A 22100-nucleotide genomic window follows, 5' to 3' on the forward strand; every position below is an offset into this window, starting at 1 on the left:
GGCTGTGTGTCAATCGATAACATTTTACTCAATGGAAAAATGAGGCGTAAGAATTTTCCATTTTGGTGAAAAATTTTCGATTTAGATGTGCTAATCCACGTGCAAAGAATTTATTTTGTCTTACATTTGGTTTTTTACGCACGCTTTTCACATGCATTTCTTCTTTTCGTATGTTTTTGGTTTGTTGGTGCTTGAGAAGCTACTATTTTTTGCATTTCTGAAACAAAATATATGCACGAGCACACAAAAGTAATTGACAAATTTTACCTAGCGATTATCAATATTTTACCTAGCCTCATTGGCTAGGAAAAATTCTGACGTTCGTATTCACCACGATAAGTATCAAAATTTTCCTTCGGTTTGTCAAAATTTTCCTTTTTCATGCGATTGGCCCAGGGTCTAAGTTTTTCATCGCAGAAATACCCTCAGATTGTTTGCGAAACTACCCCAACTAACTATGTAGGTATAATTGAGAAAACTCTTTTTGATATTGCTTTGCCCGGGACTAACCCACACTTTTTATATTTGTATAGAAAAAATAAGGTCGGTATGAGACTCTCCTAGACATAAAACAACAAATAAAAATTGCAAATTTTATACGGCTATATTTTTAGATGCCTTGAAAAACGTTTTCGTTATAACAACACCCACCCCAATGTACATATGTATATGCATTTGTATAATTTCTCATTTATGATAATTTTGTATGTACTTGGTACCTACTCCTATAGACGATCGCAATACATATATGTAAATTAGAAATAAATTCAAGTAAATTGTTCAGTTTTGTCAAATTCTTATTATAAAAATAGTAACTTTTCTTTGCGTTAAGAGGGGATAACCCTTTATTGCTTAATGTATGAGAACATTTAAAAAAAAAATTTTAATTTATTTACAATTTGTCTAAAAATTAATTAATTCAATTTTCCACATTACTTATAATAAAATATTCTTTTCATTTCACTTATCAAGGGAAAAGTCAAAGATATTGCATCACCATTATTTAAAAGGTTGTTTACTTTACAACATCATATTGATTTTCAAACTAACGATCGCGATCGATCGCGCGATCGATCTTTTTAAAACGAGAAAATATTTGGGTTTTGCAGTGGACGCTCACAAATAACGATCGATACCGAAAAACCGAATCACCGCGCTTGAAAAGAAGTTTTATCGCTCGTATTAGTTTGTGAAAATTATTGTATCTTGTGAGAGATTGTTTATTCATTCGTATGCAAATTCGATTTCTCACTCGCGAGAAATGCCAAGCGCTCAATTTTAATTGAGCGATAAGTTGTACGAGAGATCGTATTTTGAGCGTTCTCCGCACCCTGGTTACAAACGATTGGGTTGCAAGGTATGGTGTACCAATGGAGTTACATTCTGACCAAGGTAGGAATTCTGAATCAGCTGTGTTCCAAGAAATGTGTAAGAATTTGGGCATTCGAAAAACACGGACAACTGCATTGCATCCTCAGTCCGATGGTAAACGGAACGTTTCAATAGAACATTGCAGGATCTTTTAAGGAAAGTAGTAGACAAGTACCATAAGGAGTGGGATACACACATATCATTATTCTGGATGGCTTACCGATCGGCAGTGCATGAGACAAGGGGCCAAACTCCCGCAAAGGTAATTTTTGGCAATGACCTTCGACTGCCAGTTGATTTGAAGTTTGAGATAGATGCCGATGCGGAGAGAAATGTCAAAAAATCCACTGGTGTCTTGGAAGAAGAGCAGAGAGAGATCTTGTAAGGCAACGAAAAAAGATTATGAGTGACAAGATGAAAGCCAGATACGATAAAGCAATTAATTCGGAAGGTTTTAAGGAAGGAGATTTGGTGCTGTTATACAACCCACAATGAAAAAAAGGTTTGTCCCCGAAATTGCAGTGTAATTGGGAAGGCCCATACAAAGTTATAAAACGGATCAACGATGTAGTGTACGCCATACAAACCATTGGCAAACCACGAACGAAAATGAAAGTGGTTCATTTGGAAAGGCTGGCAGCGTTTAGATCGAAGGATTTGTCTGATCGGGACGATCAGACTTATGTGGAGGGCAGTGTGACGAATATTAGCAAAACTAAGGGATACTATCATCTCTAAGTCAGAACTAAGCAGTGACTTGTATGCACACCAATAAATCAATCATTATGCCTATACATATGTCTATACAAGTAGCGGAGAGCAACGCACAAACACATGCATATATCTGAGATACTCCAAAAAGTAGGCAATAATGTGTGCAAGTATCACTCACATATACACGCGCATATGAGAAGCTATAAACGTAGTTATAGCTGGTAATTTTATAGCTGTAACTAACTAGTAAATTCTAGAAATAGAAGCGCCTAGAAATATGTCAACGAGGAAACCACACAGTATAAAAGCAGCAACAGTTGAGGCACGACAAGTCAGTTTGATTTAAGTAAGCTATCAGTTGCGAAGTATAAGTGTTATTTTCAAGTAGTCTAATAAAGACACCCATGGGTATTTCCATGAGAAGGTCAACCACGACTGAAAAAATTAAATGACTAGAAAATGGACTTTAAGACGAATTATTAAGTAAAAGTACTTGGATTTTTATTATATGGAAGTATTTTCAGCTTATTGGTATTTTAAAACTCATAAACGGAAGAGTAAAACTGAGGGTCTCTTCAACTCAGTTTTCGCAAATTGAATCAACTATTTTCTATTCACTATTAACTAAATTAAGAGATTTGAAGTAGAGCAAATACATTTTAAAATTAAATTAACAATAACAACTAACTACAAAAATGGGATAAAGAGAAGTTTGAACTCGAATAACGGTATTTTTTTTTATTTACTCTTGATAGTATACTTACGCGTACGCGACAAAAAAAATTATTTGTCTATGTGTTTTGTGTATTGGCAGTAGCAGGTAATAGAAATTACAACTCCAAATCAAGAAATCTTCGGGTTAAATATATTCGCCGAAATTTTCTTTTCAATCGAAGTAATAAAAATTCTATTACCCTTTAAATTTTGTCGCATACGTTATTGTAAGTATGAATATTTTATTTAAATACATTAAAATCGACGTTAAAAGCAATTTTTTATATATATTATCCTGAATACATAGTTGTAAAACCATGAGACGGTGGCGCGAAGAGTTAAAATAGGACGTAGCAAAGCTAAAAGAGTACCAGAAAAAAGAGGCTAAAAGGAAACGGGCCTATCGGAAAAGAAAAGCAGATGCAGCAAAAGAAGATGCAAAATTACTCCAAGAAAAAAGGGGAAAAGATCGAATTCGGCAGCGAAAATTGAGAGAAAAAAATTTAAATGTCAGAAACGTGGGTGCTGGTTCGTCATATAGTTGCAAACAAACTTTGGGGAAAGCAGTACGAAAGGTAGAAAAGATGTTGCCAATGGACAAAAATAGGAAAGTGGAAGTACTTGAAGCTCTTTACATGAAGTATGTATCAACAAATATGTTATAAATTATTTGATTTTATTTTCATTATCATATAGTTTTTTTTTTAATAAAAATATACTTTTATTTTATTTCCTAATTGAAGTGTAAATTTCAAACAAAATACATTTTATTATTTATATACGAGAAAAATTGTAGTGTACGTTATGTCGCGTACGTTATTTAGTTTTTTTTTTTTCAAAATATCCAGAGATAAATTCTCTTTAAATATGAAAGGACTGTAAAGGTGCATTATTTAGCTTAGGTTACGAATTTTCAAAGAAAATAAGAACTGGCTTGATTCGCAAACTTTCACATATATGTATGTGCGCAATATAAGCACTTCCGTTTTTGTCGCGTACGTTATCACCTTTATTTTGAACAGATATTTTAGACACCAAAGCTTTCAGGATGCCCATTTTTCCCAAACATACTTCTTTTTAATTGCAACTTAACTGTATTTTTATTTTCCCGAAAACTCGTTTTATGTGAGATATATATTACTCCAAAAGCGTATGAACGTCGCATACGGTTGCATGGAAACACACATATGTAGATCCAACACGGTATGAAATACTTAAGAAATTCTTGCAATTATTCCAGGAATATTTGGCTTGCAATATTGTAACGAATTTATGAAATTCCTCTTATTTGCAACCTTCTACTAATGTTCGAATCACTAAACTGTTGAATAAATAACTCGAATATTGAATAATTCAAAAATGGTCTTTATTAGACTACTTGAAAATAACACTTATACTTCGCAACTGATAGCTTGCTTAAATGGAACTGACTTGTCGTGCCTTAACTGTTGCTGCTTTTATACTATGTGGTTTCCTCGTTGACATATTTCTAGGCGCTTCTATTTCTAGAATTTAGTAGTTAGTTACAGCTATAAAATTACCAGCTATAACTACCTATCTTGTTTGGTTGATTTTCCGACAGGGTGGTTAAATGATGTATATTGGAACGATTTTCCGTCATCCCTTGTCAAATTTGGTTTTGAAACAAACCGGTTTTGGCGTTGTGCCATCATCAGTGTCGATTTTCGTTCTGATCTGTTGTTGTCGTTTGTCCTATATTTATAGTTCGTAGGTATATGAGCAGGTATTGTCAAATTGATGCTAGTGTATATTTAGTTATGTGTATGTGCTGTGTGTTTATTCAGAACCGAGGGTGGTTTACTAATCGACCCACGCTTCTGACATTTAATTTTTTTCTCTCAATTTTCGCTGCCGAATTCGATCTTTTCCCCTTTTTTCTTGGAGTAATTTTGCATCTTCTTTTGCTGCATCTGCCTTTCTTTTCCGATAGTCCCGTTTCCTTTTAGCCTCTTTTTTCTGGTTCTCTTTTAGGTTTGCTACGTCCTTTTTTAACTCTTCGCGCCACCGTCTCATGGTTATACAACTATGTATTCAGGATAATATATAGAAAAAATTGCTTTTAACGTCGATTTTAATGTATTTAAATAAAATATTCATACTTACAATAACGTATGCGACAAACTTTAAAGGGTAATAGAATTTTTATTACTTCGATTGAAAAGAAAATTTCAGCGAATATATTTAACCAGAAGATTTCTTGATTTGGAGTTGTAATATCTATTACCTGCTACTGCCAATACACAAAACACATAGACAACTAATGTTTTTGCATAACGTGTCGCGTACGCGACGTAAGTATGCTATCAAAAGTAAATAAAAAAAATACCGTTATACGAGTTCAAACTTCTCTTTTTCTCATTTTTGTAGTTAGTTGTTATTGTTAATTTAATTTTAAAATGTATTTGCACTACTTCAAATCTCTTAATTTAGTTAATTCAATTTGCGAAAACTGAGTTGAAGAGACCGTCAGTTTTACTCTTCCGTTTATGAGTTTTAAAATACCAACAAGCTGCAAATACTTCCATATAATAAAAATCTAAGTACTTTTCCCTTAATAATTCGTCTTAAAGCCCATTTTCTAGTCATTTAATTTTTTCAGTCGTGGTTGACCTTCTCATGGAAACACCCATATGTATATGAAAAAGTTGATTGTGACGCGGACAAAGGAATCTAGGCGTTCACACATGGCTCAATTATATGGTTGGCTCATCTCATCAGCTGATTTTATTTTTGTCATTGCATGGTCGATGGGATTGTCAAAAGGAGATGGCAAACTCAAAATGAAACCAACACATTGACAACATTTTCTTACCACACACAAAAACTGTTATGTTTTATGTTTTCATTTCATTCCATTCGCCTAAAATACCAATACACAGATTTTGACAATTTGAACAGACATAATTTGTTGCTTTAGAGGTGAGCCAACCATATAGTTGAACCATGCGTTCACAGAAGTCCCACCGCTAGGAACAATATTATTAGTTGTCAAATATTTACATATCCCTTTTATTTCGTACTTTCCTAGAGGTGAAACCTAGGTCTAGGAAAAAGAGTTGGCATCTCTAAAACGTTTTCTTAATTACCGCTTATCGCAGGGAAACATTTATTTGGGAAATCTAGTTATTTACTTACACAGATGACGTTGCAATTGTCATAAGTGGAAAGTGTCTTCCAACGATTAGCTCTTTGATGGATCGGGAGCTTCGGGATATTCATACCTGAGCATCTAATGTCGGGTTGAAAACCAACACGGAGAATACGGATATGGTCTTGGTTACGAAGAGGTACAAGGTCCCAAATTGGACCAGGCCTAAGTTAGGAGAGGTCACCCTACATGAGAAAGCTTGCACAAAATATCTAGGAATCATCCTAGACAGTAAGCTGTTATGGAAGCTCAACGTGGAGGAGAGGGTGAAAAAGGCTTCAACGGCACTTTATGCATGTAAAAGAATGCTGGAGTGTACGTGGGGCTTATCGCTCTCCCTTTCTTATTGGGTTTTTACAGCGATTGCAGACCCTATTATATACAATACAGATCTTGTTTGGTTGAAAGCCACACAAAAGACAACTTACCTCAAAAATTAGAGGGGGTATGCAGACTATCAATGCTTAGCATTACGGGAGCCCTGAAAACAACCCCGGCGGCTGCACTGTATGCCATTCTGCACATCCCCCTGTAGACCTGGTAGCTTCCCAAGGCAGTCGGTTCTATGTACCGGAGCGACTCGGGATTTTTCCCGACCAAGGACTGTCATTTCAGTGTGACCCCATTTAATTTGTTTCGTCCCTCCCACAAATTGTCATCCTCCCAGCAGCTCCTTGCAGCAGGACTGCTACATATTCTCTTACTCCGGGAAGCTATCGAACCCAATCCGGGTCCGTCTCCTCACCCGGTCCTGAGAAATGGTTTTGCTGCATTTGCCAGAAAAGAATCTTTTTAGGACGGTCATACTCTGTTCAGTGTGTCTCGTGCAAGGGATGGTTGCATCGGACAGGTTGTTCTGGGCTTGATCACAAAACCCGACGTCCACGTAACTTTTATAAATCTTTTGTGGGTCCTTGCTGCTCACGCCCAAGGGCGTCCCGTAGTCTACGCCTAAGCGTATCCCCACTACCTTCCAGCAGCTTCGCTGCTCAGCAAGCCACAACAAGTACCCGCTGCTGCTCGCGCCCCATGGCGCCAACAACTCAAACAGCTGATACCACTCATAACTACTACCTTCGTAGTAGAGCTGGTAGCAATGCTGAGCATCAGCCCCTGCCCCCGTCTTCTTCTCCTCCCCTCTTTTCTGGCAGCAATCGTGCAGGTCAGGGAAACAGACTCTTAGTCCCTGCCTCCGTTTGCACCGTCTGCCAGCACAGAATATATAGGTTTGCGACATCCGCTCAATGCAGCTCCTGCCTTGGGTGGTGCCACTTTCCTAGATGTTCTGGTCTCCGCGACGGCAACCCCTCGACGGGTTTCATCGCGCCATGTTGCCAGGTCGCAAACCCAAATCATCCGGGTACCCCAATGCTTGCCCAAGGGCGCCCAGTCCCAAGGCCACAACAGCAATTGCGTCCTGGCCTTCCACAACCTAGGCGTAGTCACCCCTCACTTACCCCTAGAGTGGCGGCGTCACCCCTCATGCACTTCAGAATTCTGCAGTTCAACTGTAATGGACTAACTGGGAAGATTACGGAGATAGTCGATTTCATGAAGCGGCACAACATCCGCATTGCTGCGATTCAAGAGACTAAACTCACAGCAAGATCTGCATTGCAGACCTGCTCTGGTTATAATGTCCACAGGAAAGACCGCGAGAGCGGAAATGGAGGCGGCCTCGCGTTTATTATACACCACTCTGTGCAATATCATATATTTGATCCTGGCATCGACCGCAGTGACAATGTCTTAGAACGTCAAGGCCTATCTGTCCGGTCAGGCGATGCAAATCTAGAAATCATCAACATCTACATCCCTCCTGTCACCTGTTGCCCCAGTGGATACCGCCCTAATATCGAGGCCTTACTCACTGGCAACAATCGCATTATCTTAGGCGATTTCAATGCCCATCACGACCTATGGCATTCAAACTTGCGGGGTGAGATGTTGGCGGATCAAATAGAAGAAACGACGTTCTGCACATATAACGGAGACGCCCCCACACGTATGGTAGGAAGCTGTCACAGCTCGCCAGATATCTCAATCGTGAGCGCAGAACTCGTAAACTGCGTCAACTGGCAGCCGATGGTAACATTGGCATCCGACCACCTGCCCATACTTATTTCGTTCGAGCGTACCGCCGACTTCATCGTCACCGAAAAACGCACTTTCATAAACTTCAAAAAAGGAAAGTGGGAAGAATATAAATCTGCAACAGACAGCAGCTTTGCTGCCCTCCCTATCCCGACTGATGCCCGCCAAGGGGAGCATGCCTTCCGTAAGGTCATTGAATCCGCCTCGGCACATTTCATTCCCGCCGGGAGAATTCCCGAAATCCGGCCCCACTTCCCGGCGGAGGCCGCGAGCTTAGCGAGGGAACGCGACCTTATAAGACAGCTTGATCCAGGCGACCCCCAAATAAGGGATATAAACCAACGCATCAGATTGCTTGTGGACGAACACAAGCGGGCGAAATGGGAAGAGCACCTAAGAGGTTGTAACCTCTCTACCGGTGTAGGTAAACTTTGGTCCACCGTAAAGTCCCTATCGAATCCGACTAAGCACAAAGACAAAGTTTCCATCGCCTTTGGCGATAAGGTGCTGTCGGATGCGAAAAAATGCGCGAGCGCTTTCTGCCGACAATATATAATGCATCCTACGGTCGACAAAGATAGACGGAGAGCCAATAGACGTGCACATAAACACAAACTCAGCGCGTCACCAATTACCATCACCGCTAGAGAGGTTGAGGACGCCATTGGTCGCGCTATACCATCCAAAGCAGTGGGCCCAGACGGCATAGCCATGCCGATGCTTAAAAACCTAGGGAAAGAGGGTTTCAAATATTTAGCGCATGTCTTCAACCTGTCTCTTTCCACCTTTGTCATACCCGAGAAATGGAAAATGGCCAAGGTGGTCCCGCTACTAAAGCCTGGGAAACCAGCTAACGTAGGTGAGTCATATCGTCCGATATCTCTCCTATCGCCAGTGGCAAAGACGCTTGAAGCCATTTTGCTCCCTCATTTCCAAGCACATTTGCAGCTAGCCCCTCATCAGCATGGCTTCAGAAAACTCCATAGCACTACCTCCGCGCTAAATGTCATTAGCACCCAGATAAATTGCGGTTTGAATCAATATCCCCACCATAGAACAGTACTCGTAGCGTTATACCTATCAAAAGCTTTTGATACGGTCAACCATGGCTCGTTACTGGAAGACCTGGAAGGGTCTACCCTTCCCCCATGTCTTAAAAGGTGGACCGCAAATTATCTGGGTGGTCGGCAGGCATCGGTGCAATTCAGAAACGAAACATCAAAACAAAGGAGAATTAAACAAGGGGTGCCACAGGGTGCTGTCCTATCCCCGCTTTTGTTTAATTTCTACATATCTAAGCTACCTTCACCACCGGAAGGAGTCACAATCGTTTCCTACGCCGATGACTGCACAATAATGGCCACAGGCCCAGGCCCAAAGATCGATGAGCTATGCAATAAAATAAACGGCTATCTCCCTGATCTCTCCAGTTTTTTCGCCTCGCGAAACCTGTCATTGTCACCGACTAAATCTTCCGCGACCTTATTTACAACATGGACGCCCCAAATGTCGACCATATTGAACATCCACGTCGATGGCACTACGCTACCGACTGTCCTACACCCCAAAATCTTGGGTGTGACGTTTGATCAGGATCTACATTTTGGTGCGCACGCAACCGCAATTGTTCCAAGAATTCAGAGCCGTAATAAAATCCTCAAATCCCTTACTGGCAGTACCTGGGGAAAAGATAAAGAAACGCTCTTGACCACATACAAAGCAATTAGCCAGCCGATTACGTGCTACGCGTCACCCATATGGTCGCCAAGCCTAAAAACCACCCACTGGAAGAAACTACAGGCCTGCCAAAATACTGCTCTCAGAATCGCCACGGGCTGTCTTCTTATGTCCCCAGAACACCATCTGCATAATGAGGCGAGAATACTCCCCATCAGGGAGAGAAATGAGATGCTGACCAAACAGTTTCTGTTGAATACCCAGAAACCTGGGCATCCCAACAGACATCTGATTGACGAACCAGCACCGCCTAGGGGCCTAAGGAGTCATCTCCGTAAGCATTTTGAGGAAATACGGCACCTGAGAACCCAGCCGTATGAAGCGGAAAAACACAAGCAGGTCCTTGGTGAACTCCATAGACAGGCGTCGGACCTTTATGTCGGGAATTGCCCGGTGAATCCAGTACTTGAAGAAAAATATCCAGAACTCGCAGAAGAGGAACGCATACTCCCCAGGGAAACGCGTGTCACTCTTGCTCAACTTCGTTCTGGATACTGTAACAGGTTAAACTCTTACCTATCCAGAATCAACCCCGACATACAAAATGTATGCCCTGCTTGCAATGTGTCCCCACATGACACCAACCATCTCTTTAATTGTAGTGTGGAACCAACGCCTCTAACACCCCTTTCCTTATGGTCCACCCCTGTTGAAACGGCAAGTTTATTTGGACTCCCGTTAGAGGATATTGATGACAATTTGTGATCGGTCGCGGCTATTAGGTGGGGCGAGCATTTCTACAACAACAACAACAACAACCTGGTAACAAAGAACAAAGCATTATCGACCGCAACCAGGCTCGGTGCTTCGGGGCAGCTTGAGCGCCGACCATATGGCCATAGTAGTATAGCGTCATCAATCACAGGACGAACAGACTACATGATTCCCTATCTGCGCTTCGAGGGAGATCTTAAGGCCACAATAGTGGTGGACGGTTGGCGAAAGGGTGCGCAAATGGCGGACAAGGCGATAAATGTGTACACCGATGGTTCCAAAGTAGTGGAGGGAGTAGGGTCTGCGGTATACTGCGCTGATCCGGAAATAAGCAGATCCTACAGGCTGCCGGATTACTGTAGCGTTTTCCAAGCGGAAATATTAGCCGTAACCAAAGCAGTAGAAACCCTGGAAGAGAATAGCTTAAGCTGCAACCGTTTTAACTTTTATATTGACAGTCAAGCAGCAATTAAGGCAATAATCTCGCATAGCACAGCATCTAAATGCGTGTTAGAGTGTAAGCAGTCTCTGGAGAGAATCGGGACAGGGGGAAGCATACATCTATATTAGGTCCAAGGGCATATGGGAATAGATGTGAATGAAAAAGCGGACGAACTAGCTAAAAAGGGCGCATCCCTTGAAGCTTGCTCCGTAGATGGTCCAATTAGATTGGGCGAGATTAAGCGAAGGCGAGAGGTGCACATGATCGATCAAGCGGGAAATGCGTGGGTTCAAGCGCGCGGCTGTAAAGTGCCGAAAATCATGTGTAGGTCTTACAACCTTAGACTAACACAGTTGCTTCTATCATTAAAATGAGAGGACTGTAGACTCATGACGGGTATTCTGACTGGATAGTGCCTTCTAGCGTCACATGCCTTTAAATTAGGTCAGTGACAGCAGATGCAGGAAGTGCGGGTTGGAGGAGGAAACGATCGAGCACGTTCTGTGCTCGTGCCCTGCACTTGCCAGGCTAATACTATTTTCACACAGACGGCTTATTGAATAATAAAGGCAATTTTCTACATTAAGACTCTTATTGAGCTCAATCTTCCCTACAAAATTCGAATCTATAATTATTTCATTAGTAGCTAATCGAATGCCTAATGAAGTCAAAAGCACAATGCAACTCTGTTGGCAGCCTTCCGCTTCTTAGTTTTTGGTGTGTTCAGTGCTTAAAAATGTCATTTGTCAAAGTAAATGTCATTGTCTACATGGCGGAACGATACAAGGTGGCCGCATCGAACAGCTGACTATAACCTGTTTTATTTGATTTGATACATCAACTACCGGCGCAGTACGATTTTGACATTTGTCCATCGAATTTACAAGTACATGGAATTTTTTTATGTTTGTAGGTATGTCACCATGCTGCCACCTTGTATCGTTCCGCCATGATTGTCTGTCATATAGCATTGTCATTTTATTCGCTTGACATTTCATCCTTCATACTAATCGAGCAGTTACTTCTGTGTGAAAGCAAAAAATTTACGATTTCATTAGAAGGCGAAATGAGATCATTAAGTTTCTGTGTGAAAACAGTATAAGACTCCAGCTATTAGGAGTGACACAGCTGTCAGTTCTAGAAGCAGCAAGTGCCCTACAAGACAGGTACCCGTTCCCTAATCGATTACTTAATCGTCACCAATAACTTGTTCACCAATTATCGTGTTAATGACTTTTACATTGCTGTCGTGAAAAAGGTAACGCATGCGCTCTCTCAAAATAGTGTACGTGTGATTTGCTTTCTCGCTCTTACCTATTGTGTTTTCGACATTCCTTCTCGCTCGATGTTATTTACATTTTTAAGTTACTTAATCAGTTATGTTTTCGTTATCGCTAACCAAAACATATGCAACAACAACAACACGGGTAACTGACCTATCGGTTACCCGTATCGGTTACCTTCTGTCAAATCGCTTTTTCTATGAATGAAACGCGTCCTTTATGTTCAGATAATATTTAATTATAAATTATTCATATATACGTTTTTTTACAATTTAAATTATTGCCTTATTACTCTAGCGAACTTTACATATGTGAATTTTTATATTTATAACTATATAAATACATTAACGTCTATTCATAGTCGTGCCCTTTCCGAAACCTTGCTTTGAAGTTCTTATTTTTCCTGCGCTGGTAGTGTTGCTCATCAGTTTGCAGTCATATTAGTTTGGTAGGTATAGTAACATCAGACGTAGGGAAATTAGGAAGCATGTCAGGAGTATCACCAGAATCCAAAGAAGCATGGTGATTCATTTCGTCACCTCCGTTTTCTTCCATATCCGGATTCATTCCATACTAGTCATTATAAATAGCTTGTAGATGCCACATAGGTGTAACCATACCCTCAAGATATTTCCGTTCAAATCTTGTGGTGTACACGTAAACTTGTATTTGTTCTAAATTATTCACCACATTCTAAACATAGAAAAGATGTATTAAGTGTTTGCGTAAATACCATTGTGATTACAATATGGACAAACATTAAATTCTAAACTTTTCGTTGTTACATCAATTGTTTCAGCGTGTTGTACACGTAAATGAAAATTCATACTTGAATGTATTTTTGTCTTCCAATCGCATAATTTACATTTTAAATAATGACTATTAGGCATATGAGAAATCTCATGGTCCAATAATTTGTTGAAGCTTGGTGTAGCTGCTTGAATATCACAAAATTTACATTTTGCACCACGTTCGTTATATTTAAATTGTAATTGTTCTGGTTTCTCTACACGATGCATAAAGTTTAGATGCTTTTTCCAACAATGTGCTGAATTTAATTGAAATACATACATTGGGCATTTTCTCATTATAAATTTTCCATAAATATACTGAGCCTCTTTATGTAGGCTCTTTTCTTAACATCTAATTCTGGCCGTACCGGATATGATAGTTTTGCTTCAGGTTATAATCCACACTCATACTATTTTCAGATTCTGTTTCATAATTTTCATCATTTTCAACATTGGACTTTGCATCAACATCATTATCATCATCGTCATTTTTTGATAACTCTGTTTTAAGCTTCATATTTATCAAAGGTTCATCTTCCTTAGTATTAGAATTAGAAACATTGTCATCTTCGGTTAAGTTTTTATCAAGTTTAGCATTTTTCTTAGGTTTAAATTCTTTACTATCCGTACTAGAATTAATACCATCAACATTTTTCGTGGTCTGTTTGAGTTTTTAAATTTGCCAATGGTTCGCCTTTATCAGTATTAGAATCAGAATGGCCTTGGCCATCTTCACCGTGTTGCAAAGTAGGCGACACATGTTGGTGTTGATGTTTGCGCATATTGCGGATATGTTGGTGGTTCACTAGTCATTAATTGTTTAGAAGTTTCAACTTGTTGCGTTTGTTGTTGTTGTTGCTGGCTGATGATGTGGTGTTAACGTTTGTTGTACAATTTATTCGGGTGATTGCACATATTGTTGGTGTGTTATAGTGCTGGAAAACCTTTCGATATTGAAAGTCCTTGATTAGTGTAATCCCCACGTAGTGAACTACTCCTGTGACCGCGTCCGCGGTAACTATTACATCTGAAGGCGCTTAAGTTGCAGGCATAGCTGACATCGCTTATATAACAGGTTGACTCTAAAGTGAAAACCAAAACAAAATATTAGAATCAGTGTTTATGAATAACATATTTAAAATAAGCTCTTACAACAACGTGATCGGTGGCTACATCCCCGTGAAAGTAGTGTGGGTGTTCCTCCTTGTATAAACGTAGATACTGGATGTGCTCAACCGTGCAGTTTTCTTCTAATTTGAGCAAATGTATGTTCTTACAGCCACAGCTGGAATATTTGGGATATTTCTATCCTCACATCATCAAAATCAAATTACCTAGAATGAAAAAGAAACTCATATCAGTAAGAATAGATTAAAAGTTTTTAATATAAGCCGAAAAGTGTTATGGAACAGGGCTCCACACATAGCTCTTTTCCAAAGGCACAAGAGAAATTTCAGATAACTAGAATCAGGACCTGGTGAAGTAACTTCAAAGGCGATTTAGTCGCCACTACTTCGTATGCGCATTTCTCTACGCTCCCTTTCGGCATGCATCATCAATTTCGTCATTACTATAAAGGCCATCTTGCTCACAGCAATCCAACAATCTATTTGTCCGCAAATTCGTGGAACTAAATTCCTAATGGAAGGTTCCTCTCCAAAAACTCTGTTTACAGACAGTCTTTCGCCGTGAAAACGAGGGCAGTGAAATATTACATGTTCTGCGCTTTCCAATTCGGACGGACAGCTTGGACAGAAAGGATCCTCCTCTATCCCACGCTTATGTAGATATTCCTTCAAGCCACCGTGCCCGCTCAATATCTGTGTGAGATGGTAATTTAGTTTGCCGTGTTTTCGCTCGTACCATTCCGCTATATTCCGGACTAGCATGAAGGTTCAGCGCTCTTTTCTCGAATCTTCCCGCCGTTCTTGCCACCTAACTATTGTTCGTGACCTTGCGCTTTTCTTAGCATCTTCAGATGGTCGGCTGAACCCAATGCCATACAGATCGGCCATTTCACCTGAGAGTAGATCTACTGGGATTTTCCTGGATAAAACATGGATCGCGTTGTCGGAACAGCACATGCTATTCGTATAGCAGTAATGCGGTAGGCTGCTAGTATATGTATCTTTTTGGTGGACCATTTTAGATCTGTGCCATACTGGTGCTGCATATAATATTATAGAGCTGGTTACGTTGGATAATCGCTGACGGGTAGCTTCGCTTGGGCCGCCGATGTTGGGCATTATTCGCGTTAGGGTTCCACTAACTCTAGAAACTTTGTCCCCCACCGCCCTGAAGTGCTCCCTAAAAGTTAGTTTTGAGTCAATGATTACTCCTAGATATTTCAAGGAGGGCTTTGAATTTATTTGAAAATCTCCTATGGTTAGGACCAACTCATCCACACTCCGCTTTGAGCTCATCAGAACCACTTCTGTCTTATTGCTAGCCATCTCCAGCCCCGTGTTCGTCAACCATTCCGTTATTCTTCCCATGGCGTCATTACATAATGCTTGGAGCAGATCAAGTTTCTTGGCCACTGCTACTACGACAATATCATCTGCATAGCCGACAATTTCCGTGCCTCCGGGAAGGTCGATTTGTAGCACCCCGCCATACACCGCATTCCAAAGAGTTGGACCTAGAACAGATCCCTATCTAATCTATCTATCTATAAAATTATTCGGAGCAGGTACGGAACTTGTCTTGGGACACCCAAAGTGCACCCACGCTTCTCATGGCTCCAGCGGGTTAGCGGCTTCCTAGAACTTAAGCCACTTGCTGCTTCTAGATCTGACATCTGTCAGCTGGAGTCTTAGCCCGGCAAGCGCAGGGCACGAGCACAGAATGAAATCGATCGTTTCCTCCTCCAACTCGCACTTCCTACATCTGCTATCACTCACCAAGCCTAATTTAAAGGCATGTGACGCCAGAAGGCAGTGTCCAGTAAGAATACCCGTCATGAGTCTAGTCTACAGTTTAATGATAATAAAAATATAAGAATCAGTGTTTATGAATAACATATTTTAATTAATCTCTTACAACAACCTGATCGGTGGCTACATCGCCATGTAGGTAGTGTGGTGTTCCACCTTGTATAAACGTAGGTACTGTATGTGCTCAACCGTGCAAATTGACATTAGCAGTAACATTATTTACATAAACATAGCTTGGTATTTGTGCAGGCCTCAATATAGCATACATTGGTCCAGTTCGGTGTGCACCAGCCACTGGTACAAACACTTTTGAATGCATAGCTTTCATATAGGATGTATGTCCAGCAGTGCTCCGGTTGTGCCAATATGTAATGGGCTGCTCCGTCTCTTGGTACGGCTGTATAGGTATAGGCGGGGGGATTGGAGCCAGAGTTTTCGGACCCAGAACCAAAATATCAGTAACTCTAAAAGCACATCCGAGCATTTTCGAGCGGAAGTATTCGCCATAAGTTAGTGTGCTAAGCTGAACCTTCAGCGCTGATACCCCAATGAAACAATTGCCATACTCAGTCAGGCAGTCAGGTTCCACTAAAGGCACTTGCGGCGTTCGAAATAAAGTCAGCACTTGTCCTTCAGTGCGTAGAAAAGCTGAATCAATTAGGAGCACACAACGTAGTACTGTTGGCCTGGGTCCTAGGCCACAGGGGAGTGGAGGGCAATGAGCAGGCGGACTCCATGTTTAATTTGTTGCGTCTCTCCCACAAATTGTCAACCCCCAGCAGATCCTTGCAGCGGGTCTGCGCCATACTCTCCTCTTCCGGGAAGGTATCGACCCCAATCCGGGTCCTTCTCCTGACCCCAGTACTGAGAAATGGGTTTGCTGCGTTTGCCGGAAAAGAATCTTTTTAGGACGGTCATATATATAAGGGCCTGAAATATTTCAATGAACTTCCTAATCACATAAAAAGTAGTAATAACTTCAATACTTTTAAAAAAAGTTTATAGGAGCATTGTAAAAACCTTCCAATAAGATAGTTTTTTTTCTTTTATTTTTTTACATGATATACCGATCCTGGAGCGCGAAAAGGGAATGGTAATAATGGTAGCAGCAAAATACAATGCATCCGGCCCTAAGGAAAAGAAAATCGGACGCCACCTGTAACTCCAGACAGTTCCAACAACTAATTTCGCTGGAATTCGGTATTTCCAGCTGATATTTACTGTTGCTGATCGGAATCATTCGCATTCCGACAGCATAAATATAACAATAAAATTATATAATGTGTAACAAAAATAACGAAAATAAGACCAAATAAAAATTGGAGCAAGGGGGATTGGAAACACGTCCTTTTCAACCTCCCATTATATGTTGAGCTGTGCTAATCGGAATCTTCATGCATTCCGACAGCGTCTTTACTAAACAAAGTTGAGGGGTGATTGGATACACTTATTTTCAATTTCCAACATCCAAAGACATGTTTAGCTGCATTGATCGGAGACTAATACATTCCGAAAGCTTAAAATACACATATAATTGAAAAATATAAGTTCCAAATTTTGTTGCCTTAAGCTGGGAGCACTGGAGGATTGGAAACGCGTCCTTTCCGACCTTCCTTAAATGACTGGCTCCCAGACTCGTCCCTTTGCCACGCTAGTAAATATGCTGATCGGAATCACATGGCATTCCAACAGCATATTCAATAGTAATAAGTGATTATAACAATGAATTGCACTTAGTAGTTTAAGTTTTAGGCCTAAACAGCCGTAATAATAAATAAATTAAATTAAAAAAATAAATACTCTTGTCAGTGTTTCACGTGCAAGGGATGGTTGCATCGGACAGGTTGCTCTGGGCTAGATTCCTCGTAACTTTTATAAATCTTTTGTCGCTCTTGTTGTTCACGGCCTCATTACATTGAGGAAATACGGCACCTGAGAAAACAGCCGTATGAAGCTAAAAATCACAAGCATGTCTTCAGTGAACTCCACAAACAGGCGTCGGACCTCTATGCCGGTGATTCCTGTACTCAAAGAACAAAACTAGCAGAGGAGGAAAGCACTCTCCCTAGGGAAACGAGAGTAGTCACTCTAGCTCAACTTCGAGCTGGATAACGTAACAGGTTAAACTCTTACCTATCCAAAATCAACCCCGACATACAAAACATTGTCCTGCTTGTAATGTGTCCCCACATGTCACCAACCATCTCTTTAACTGTATTGTGCAACCAACGCCTCTAACACTCCTCTCATTATGGCCCACCCCTGTTGAAACAGAAAGTTTCTTTGGACTCCCGTTAGAGGACATTGATGACAATTTGTGATCGGTCGCACCTATTGGATGGGGCGAAGCACTGCTACTACAACAACAGCAGGCGGACAACACGGAAAGAGAGGCAGCAACTGCATGACCCATCGATCCCGAGCTGTTCCTGCCAGTTGGACCACAGGGGCATTTATTAGCAGAAGGGAGGGAAAAGAGAGACCACTGGCGCAATATGCCAGGCCTGAGTCAATCTAAGTTACTGTTAGGGGGTTACAGCACAACTCGATATAGGGCATTAATAGGCCTCTCAAAAAGATAACCTAAAAACCCCAACGGCTATTCTTACAAGACACTGTAGACTGAACAGTCACATGCAAAAACTGGGTATAGTATCGAACAACACATACCGATTTTGTGATGGATCAGCAGACGGTGGACCATATCCTTCTAGATTGCGGCGCAATTTCAAGACGCAGGGCTTAGTTTATGGGCTCACCATGGCCAGAGCATTCCCACATTTAATCCCTCAAGCAAAGAACACTGCTGGGGTTCATCAAGGAAGTCGGCTAGGATGAGGTGCTGTGAAGGAGATGTGCAAGTCACTGTGCAATCCTCAATAAATGATCTATCTATCTACGTTCCGGTAACAAGCACCATTGTGGTACTAGCCCCTCCATCTCGGGAACTATTGATATGACTACATTAAACCTTCTAGGGATTGAATATTAATAATGCCGGCAATGAGAAAGTCTGCTAAAATGCACCATTCTCCATGGAATGCTCGATATATAACTTTCCACGTTTTGAAACAGTGATGAAAAGAGCAAAATTTACAATAATTTTAACTGGCTGTGGGTAGTAAGGTGTTGATGTCCTCTCTTAACGCAATGTAATGACAACTGCGATGCAGGGAAAATGACAAAAATCTTGCAAATCTACTGATAATAATTAATTTTTCCTCCCCTTCTATGCAGTTCTATGCATACATACATATGTATTTTTCTCTCCAAATGCTAATTAAAAAAATTAATTGGGTTTCACATGAACTTCGAACTCTGTCGTATTTGCATTCTTCAGATGATTATCAACAAAAGCATGACAAATTATCACTAACAAATTCATACATGTTGCTTATATATTTAATATGGTAGCCAATTTACTTACCCTTTCTGGTGCGATGATTCCTGAACAATCGGGCCTGACTAGACGCGATTTTTTTGCCTTAAGAGAGCGTGCTTAACGCGAACCCTATCATGTTTTGGCACAACTTTGGTGATGCAAAATATCAAAGACATTTCTGCTTCTAATGCTTCTAGGATAGCAGCAGCAGCTCCCGGTGGCACCACATAAATAACAGTTGCATGCCGATCAGTTGCCTTTTTTGCTCCGGCTACGTATTCAATTTTAATTCACATTACATTATCTACTATTGCAATTTTTAATCACTACAAATCAATATAAATTACCGAAGCAAATACTGGCAAACCAAGATGCGTAGTTCCACCCTTTTTTAGGGAAATACATCCAACCAGTTTGGTACCGTATTCCAAAGCATGTTGCTTGTAAAGTACCTTGTTTTTGTAGACTTCCTTTGATTTTGGCATATTCTGAGCTGAACCGCAACCCGGCGGAGATGCTATCTATTAGAATAATATAACATTTTTTTTATTATTTAAAAATGCACATACGTATGAATGAAAATCAGAAAGTAAATAATGTTGTTGTTGTAGCGATGACACTCCCCGTTATCGACTTTGGTGGTCCTTTGCCGGATGCAGATCGGGTACGTTCCGGGAACCATTAAGGTAGTAGCCCGACCATATCGGGAGCGATTTAGTTGACATAAAACCTTGTAGGCCATCCCGCCGATTCTATACAACTTAATATGGTAACGATTTAAAAGACGGTGCACCACCCAATTTTTATCAAAAATTATCAAACGTGGAATCAAAAGGCGCGCCTCGAGCTCCGTTTTTATTATTATTTTATATTTTTAAATTAGGTGGTGTACCGTCTTGTAAAACTTTACCCTTAATATTATTTTGGGCGAAGGCCGCCAACGCAAAAAGATGGTCTCTGCAGCAGTATTCTTAATTTCCGTCACATGTCACAACTCAAATTAACTTAATGTTATTTTGGGCGAAGGTCGCCAACGCAAAAAGGTGTTCTCTGCAACAAAATTTTTAATTTCCGTCACATGTCACAACTAAAAGCACAAGATATTTTTCGTTGTAAACAATTTATATTTTTTTTGCGTTTCAATGTTTTCCGGAATAATTAATGAACTGTCATTTCGATGACAGCATGAAACGTCGATGTGTTAGTGGAGAGCGAAAAAAGCTTTGAATGTGTGGGTGAACTGGTTACCTCCGTCTTGTAGGGTGGTTTAAGTCCTAGGAAGCTTCTAGTATTTGCCAAGATGACGGAGTTATTTTATAACATAGGTCCTAGTTTTTATAGGGTTTTTCAGTTTGGTCGTTAAAACAAACTTCTGGTAACCCTACGGATTTAATCAATCTATGTGAGGTTCTCATGGACCGGCCAGTTCAACCTACCATAATTTTTCACAATCCAAAATAATGAAAATACGTGTTACAAAGCCCTAGGGGAAGGAAATTTTTTCAGTTTTTTTTCATACAACTGCCGTTTCTATCATGGAATACGTTATTCGAGCCGAGACTATGGGGTGAACTCTCCGTAATATGGAATGATAAATTATATACGCTTTCGGCACATCGCTAACGTTCAACAAACAGCTGTTCGCTACGGAAAAACATCGATTATTTTCATTGATAAAAGTTCTATAATACTAGTTTAGCAGGGCTAACCCATATATGTTCATATTTTCTGTTAATTTCTTAAAAAAACCTGGGAAGAAATTAGTGCAGCTTCACGTACAATTATTAAATAACCATCAACTAATCTCAGGACGATCATAAAACGATTTCCACATCAGCAGTAGCATTTTATTTATAACATAATTTATGTGAAATGCAGTCCAAATCTACATCCTGCTTTTCAAAACTGTTATGGTGTGTATGTTTGTTGGTGGGCTGTTTTGGTCCGTGCGTGGTGCTTGCAAATCTCAAGGTCATTTATGCCGTCAATGCTGGTGGCCAAGAACATACCGACAAATATGGGATACATTATAGTGCCGATCCATTGCATGGACGTATTGGCATAGCATCTGATTATGGAAATCACCTTTTGTTAATTGGACGTGTGCCGGAACAGGATGAAGTCCTTTTTCGCACGGAACGCTATCACACATCCACGTTCGGCTATACTCTACCTGTAGATGGTGATGGAGAATATGCGTTGATAATGAAATTTTGTGAAGTTTACTTTAATGAACCCAATAAAAAGGTAAGTGCTCAATATAATTTTTTTTTAAGTTAATAGAGCATACTGGTACTCATTGTAAATATTATATGTACAAAAAAGGGGGGTAATAGTCTAGTTGAGGGGTCGACTGCTAATACGCTACCAAAAATAACGAGAGAGGTGTCAAACGACGCGTCTTGACATCAGCATTAATGATCCGAAGGCGGAAAATAAAAGTTTTAACGCGTTCAAAAGATATTAACGAAAAACCTAAAAAAGACCCGCGGGTACCTCCGAAACCGAGGGTCGGATCCATAGTATTTCTGCGCAGAACACCTTTCTGCGCTGGCGGCCTTCGGCCGCGCTTATAAAAAATAACCCTGGGCTACGCCATGCCAAGTCCGGGTGTGTGGTATAACCGTGGCTATTGACACTTCACTCGATATTTTTGGTAGCGTATTAGCAGTTGACCCCTCAACTAGACTATTACCAAAAGGGGATTCAAATCTGTACAAAAAAAAAAAGAGTATTCAAGGGGCTGATAAGCG

At 40.5% G+C, this 22100-nt stretch overlaps 1 protein-coding gene and 1 long non-coding RNA gene across 4 annotated transcripts in view; one reads left to right on the plus strand and one right to left on the minus strand.

The window, feature by feature from the left end:
- Positions 1-12486: 12486 nt before the first annotated feature.
- Positions 12487-20585, minus strand: LOC137240443 (uncharacterized). Of its 3 annotated transcripts, none has more exons than XR_010949735.1 (5): positions 20258-20585; positions 19695-19868; positions 19393-19618; positions 14182-14363; positions 12487-14111 (listed from the first exon to the last, which is right to left on the minus strand). It is a non-coding gene; the product is annotated as an uncharacterized lncRNA (long non-coding RNA). The 3 variants fall into 3 exon arrangements; XR_010949736.1 differs by having other exon boundaries at positions 19695-20099; XR_010949734.1 differs by lacking the exon at positions 20258-20585 and having other exon boundaries at positions 12489-14111; positions 19695-20246.
- Positions 20586-21008: 423 nt separating this feature from the next.
- LOC137240441 (malectin-A) overlaps positions 21009-22100 on the plus strand; it is a 64534-nt gene continuing 63442 nt past the window's right edge. The window contains exon 1 of the mRNA XM_067766712.1: positions 21009-21594. Within this exon, the coding sequence (XP_067622813.1) occupies positions 21220-21594 (375 nt within the window). The 5' untranslated portion in view covers positions 21009-21219. The remainder of the gene's footprint in view (positions 21595-22100) is intronic.

This window comes from Eurosta solidaginis, chromosome 2 (genome assembly GCF_040869045.1).
Source record: "Eurosta solidaginis isolate ZX-2024a chromosome 2, ASM4086904v1, whole genome shotgun sequence".
In the NCBI taxonomy this organism is placed as follows: domain Eukaryota; kingdom Metazoa; phylum Arthropoda; class Insecta; order Diptera; family Tephritidae; genus Eurosta; species Eurosta solidaginis.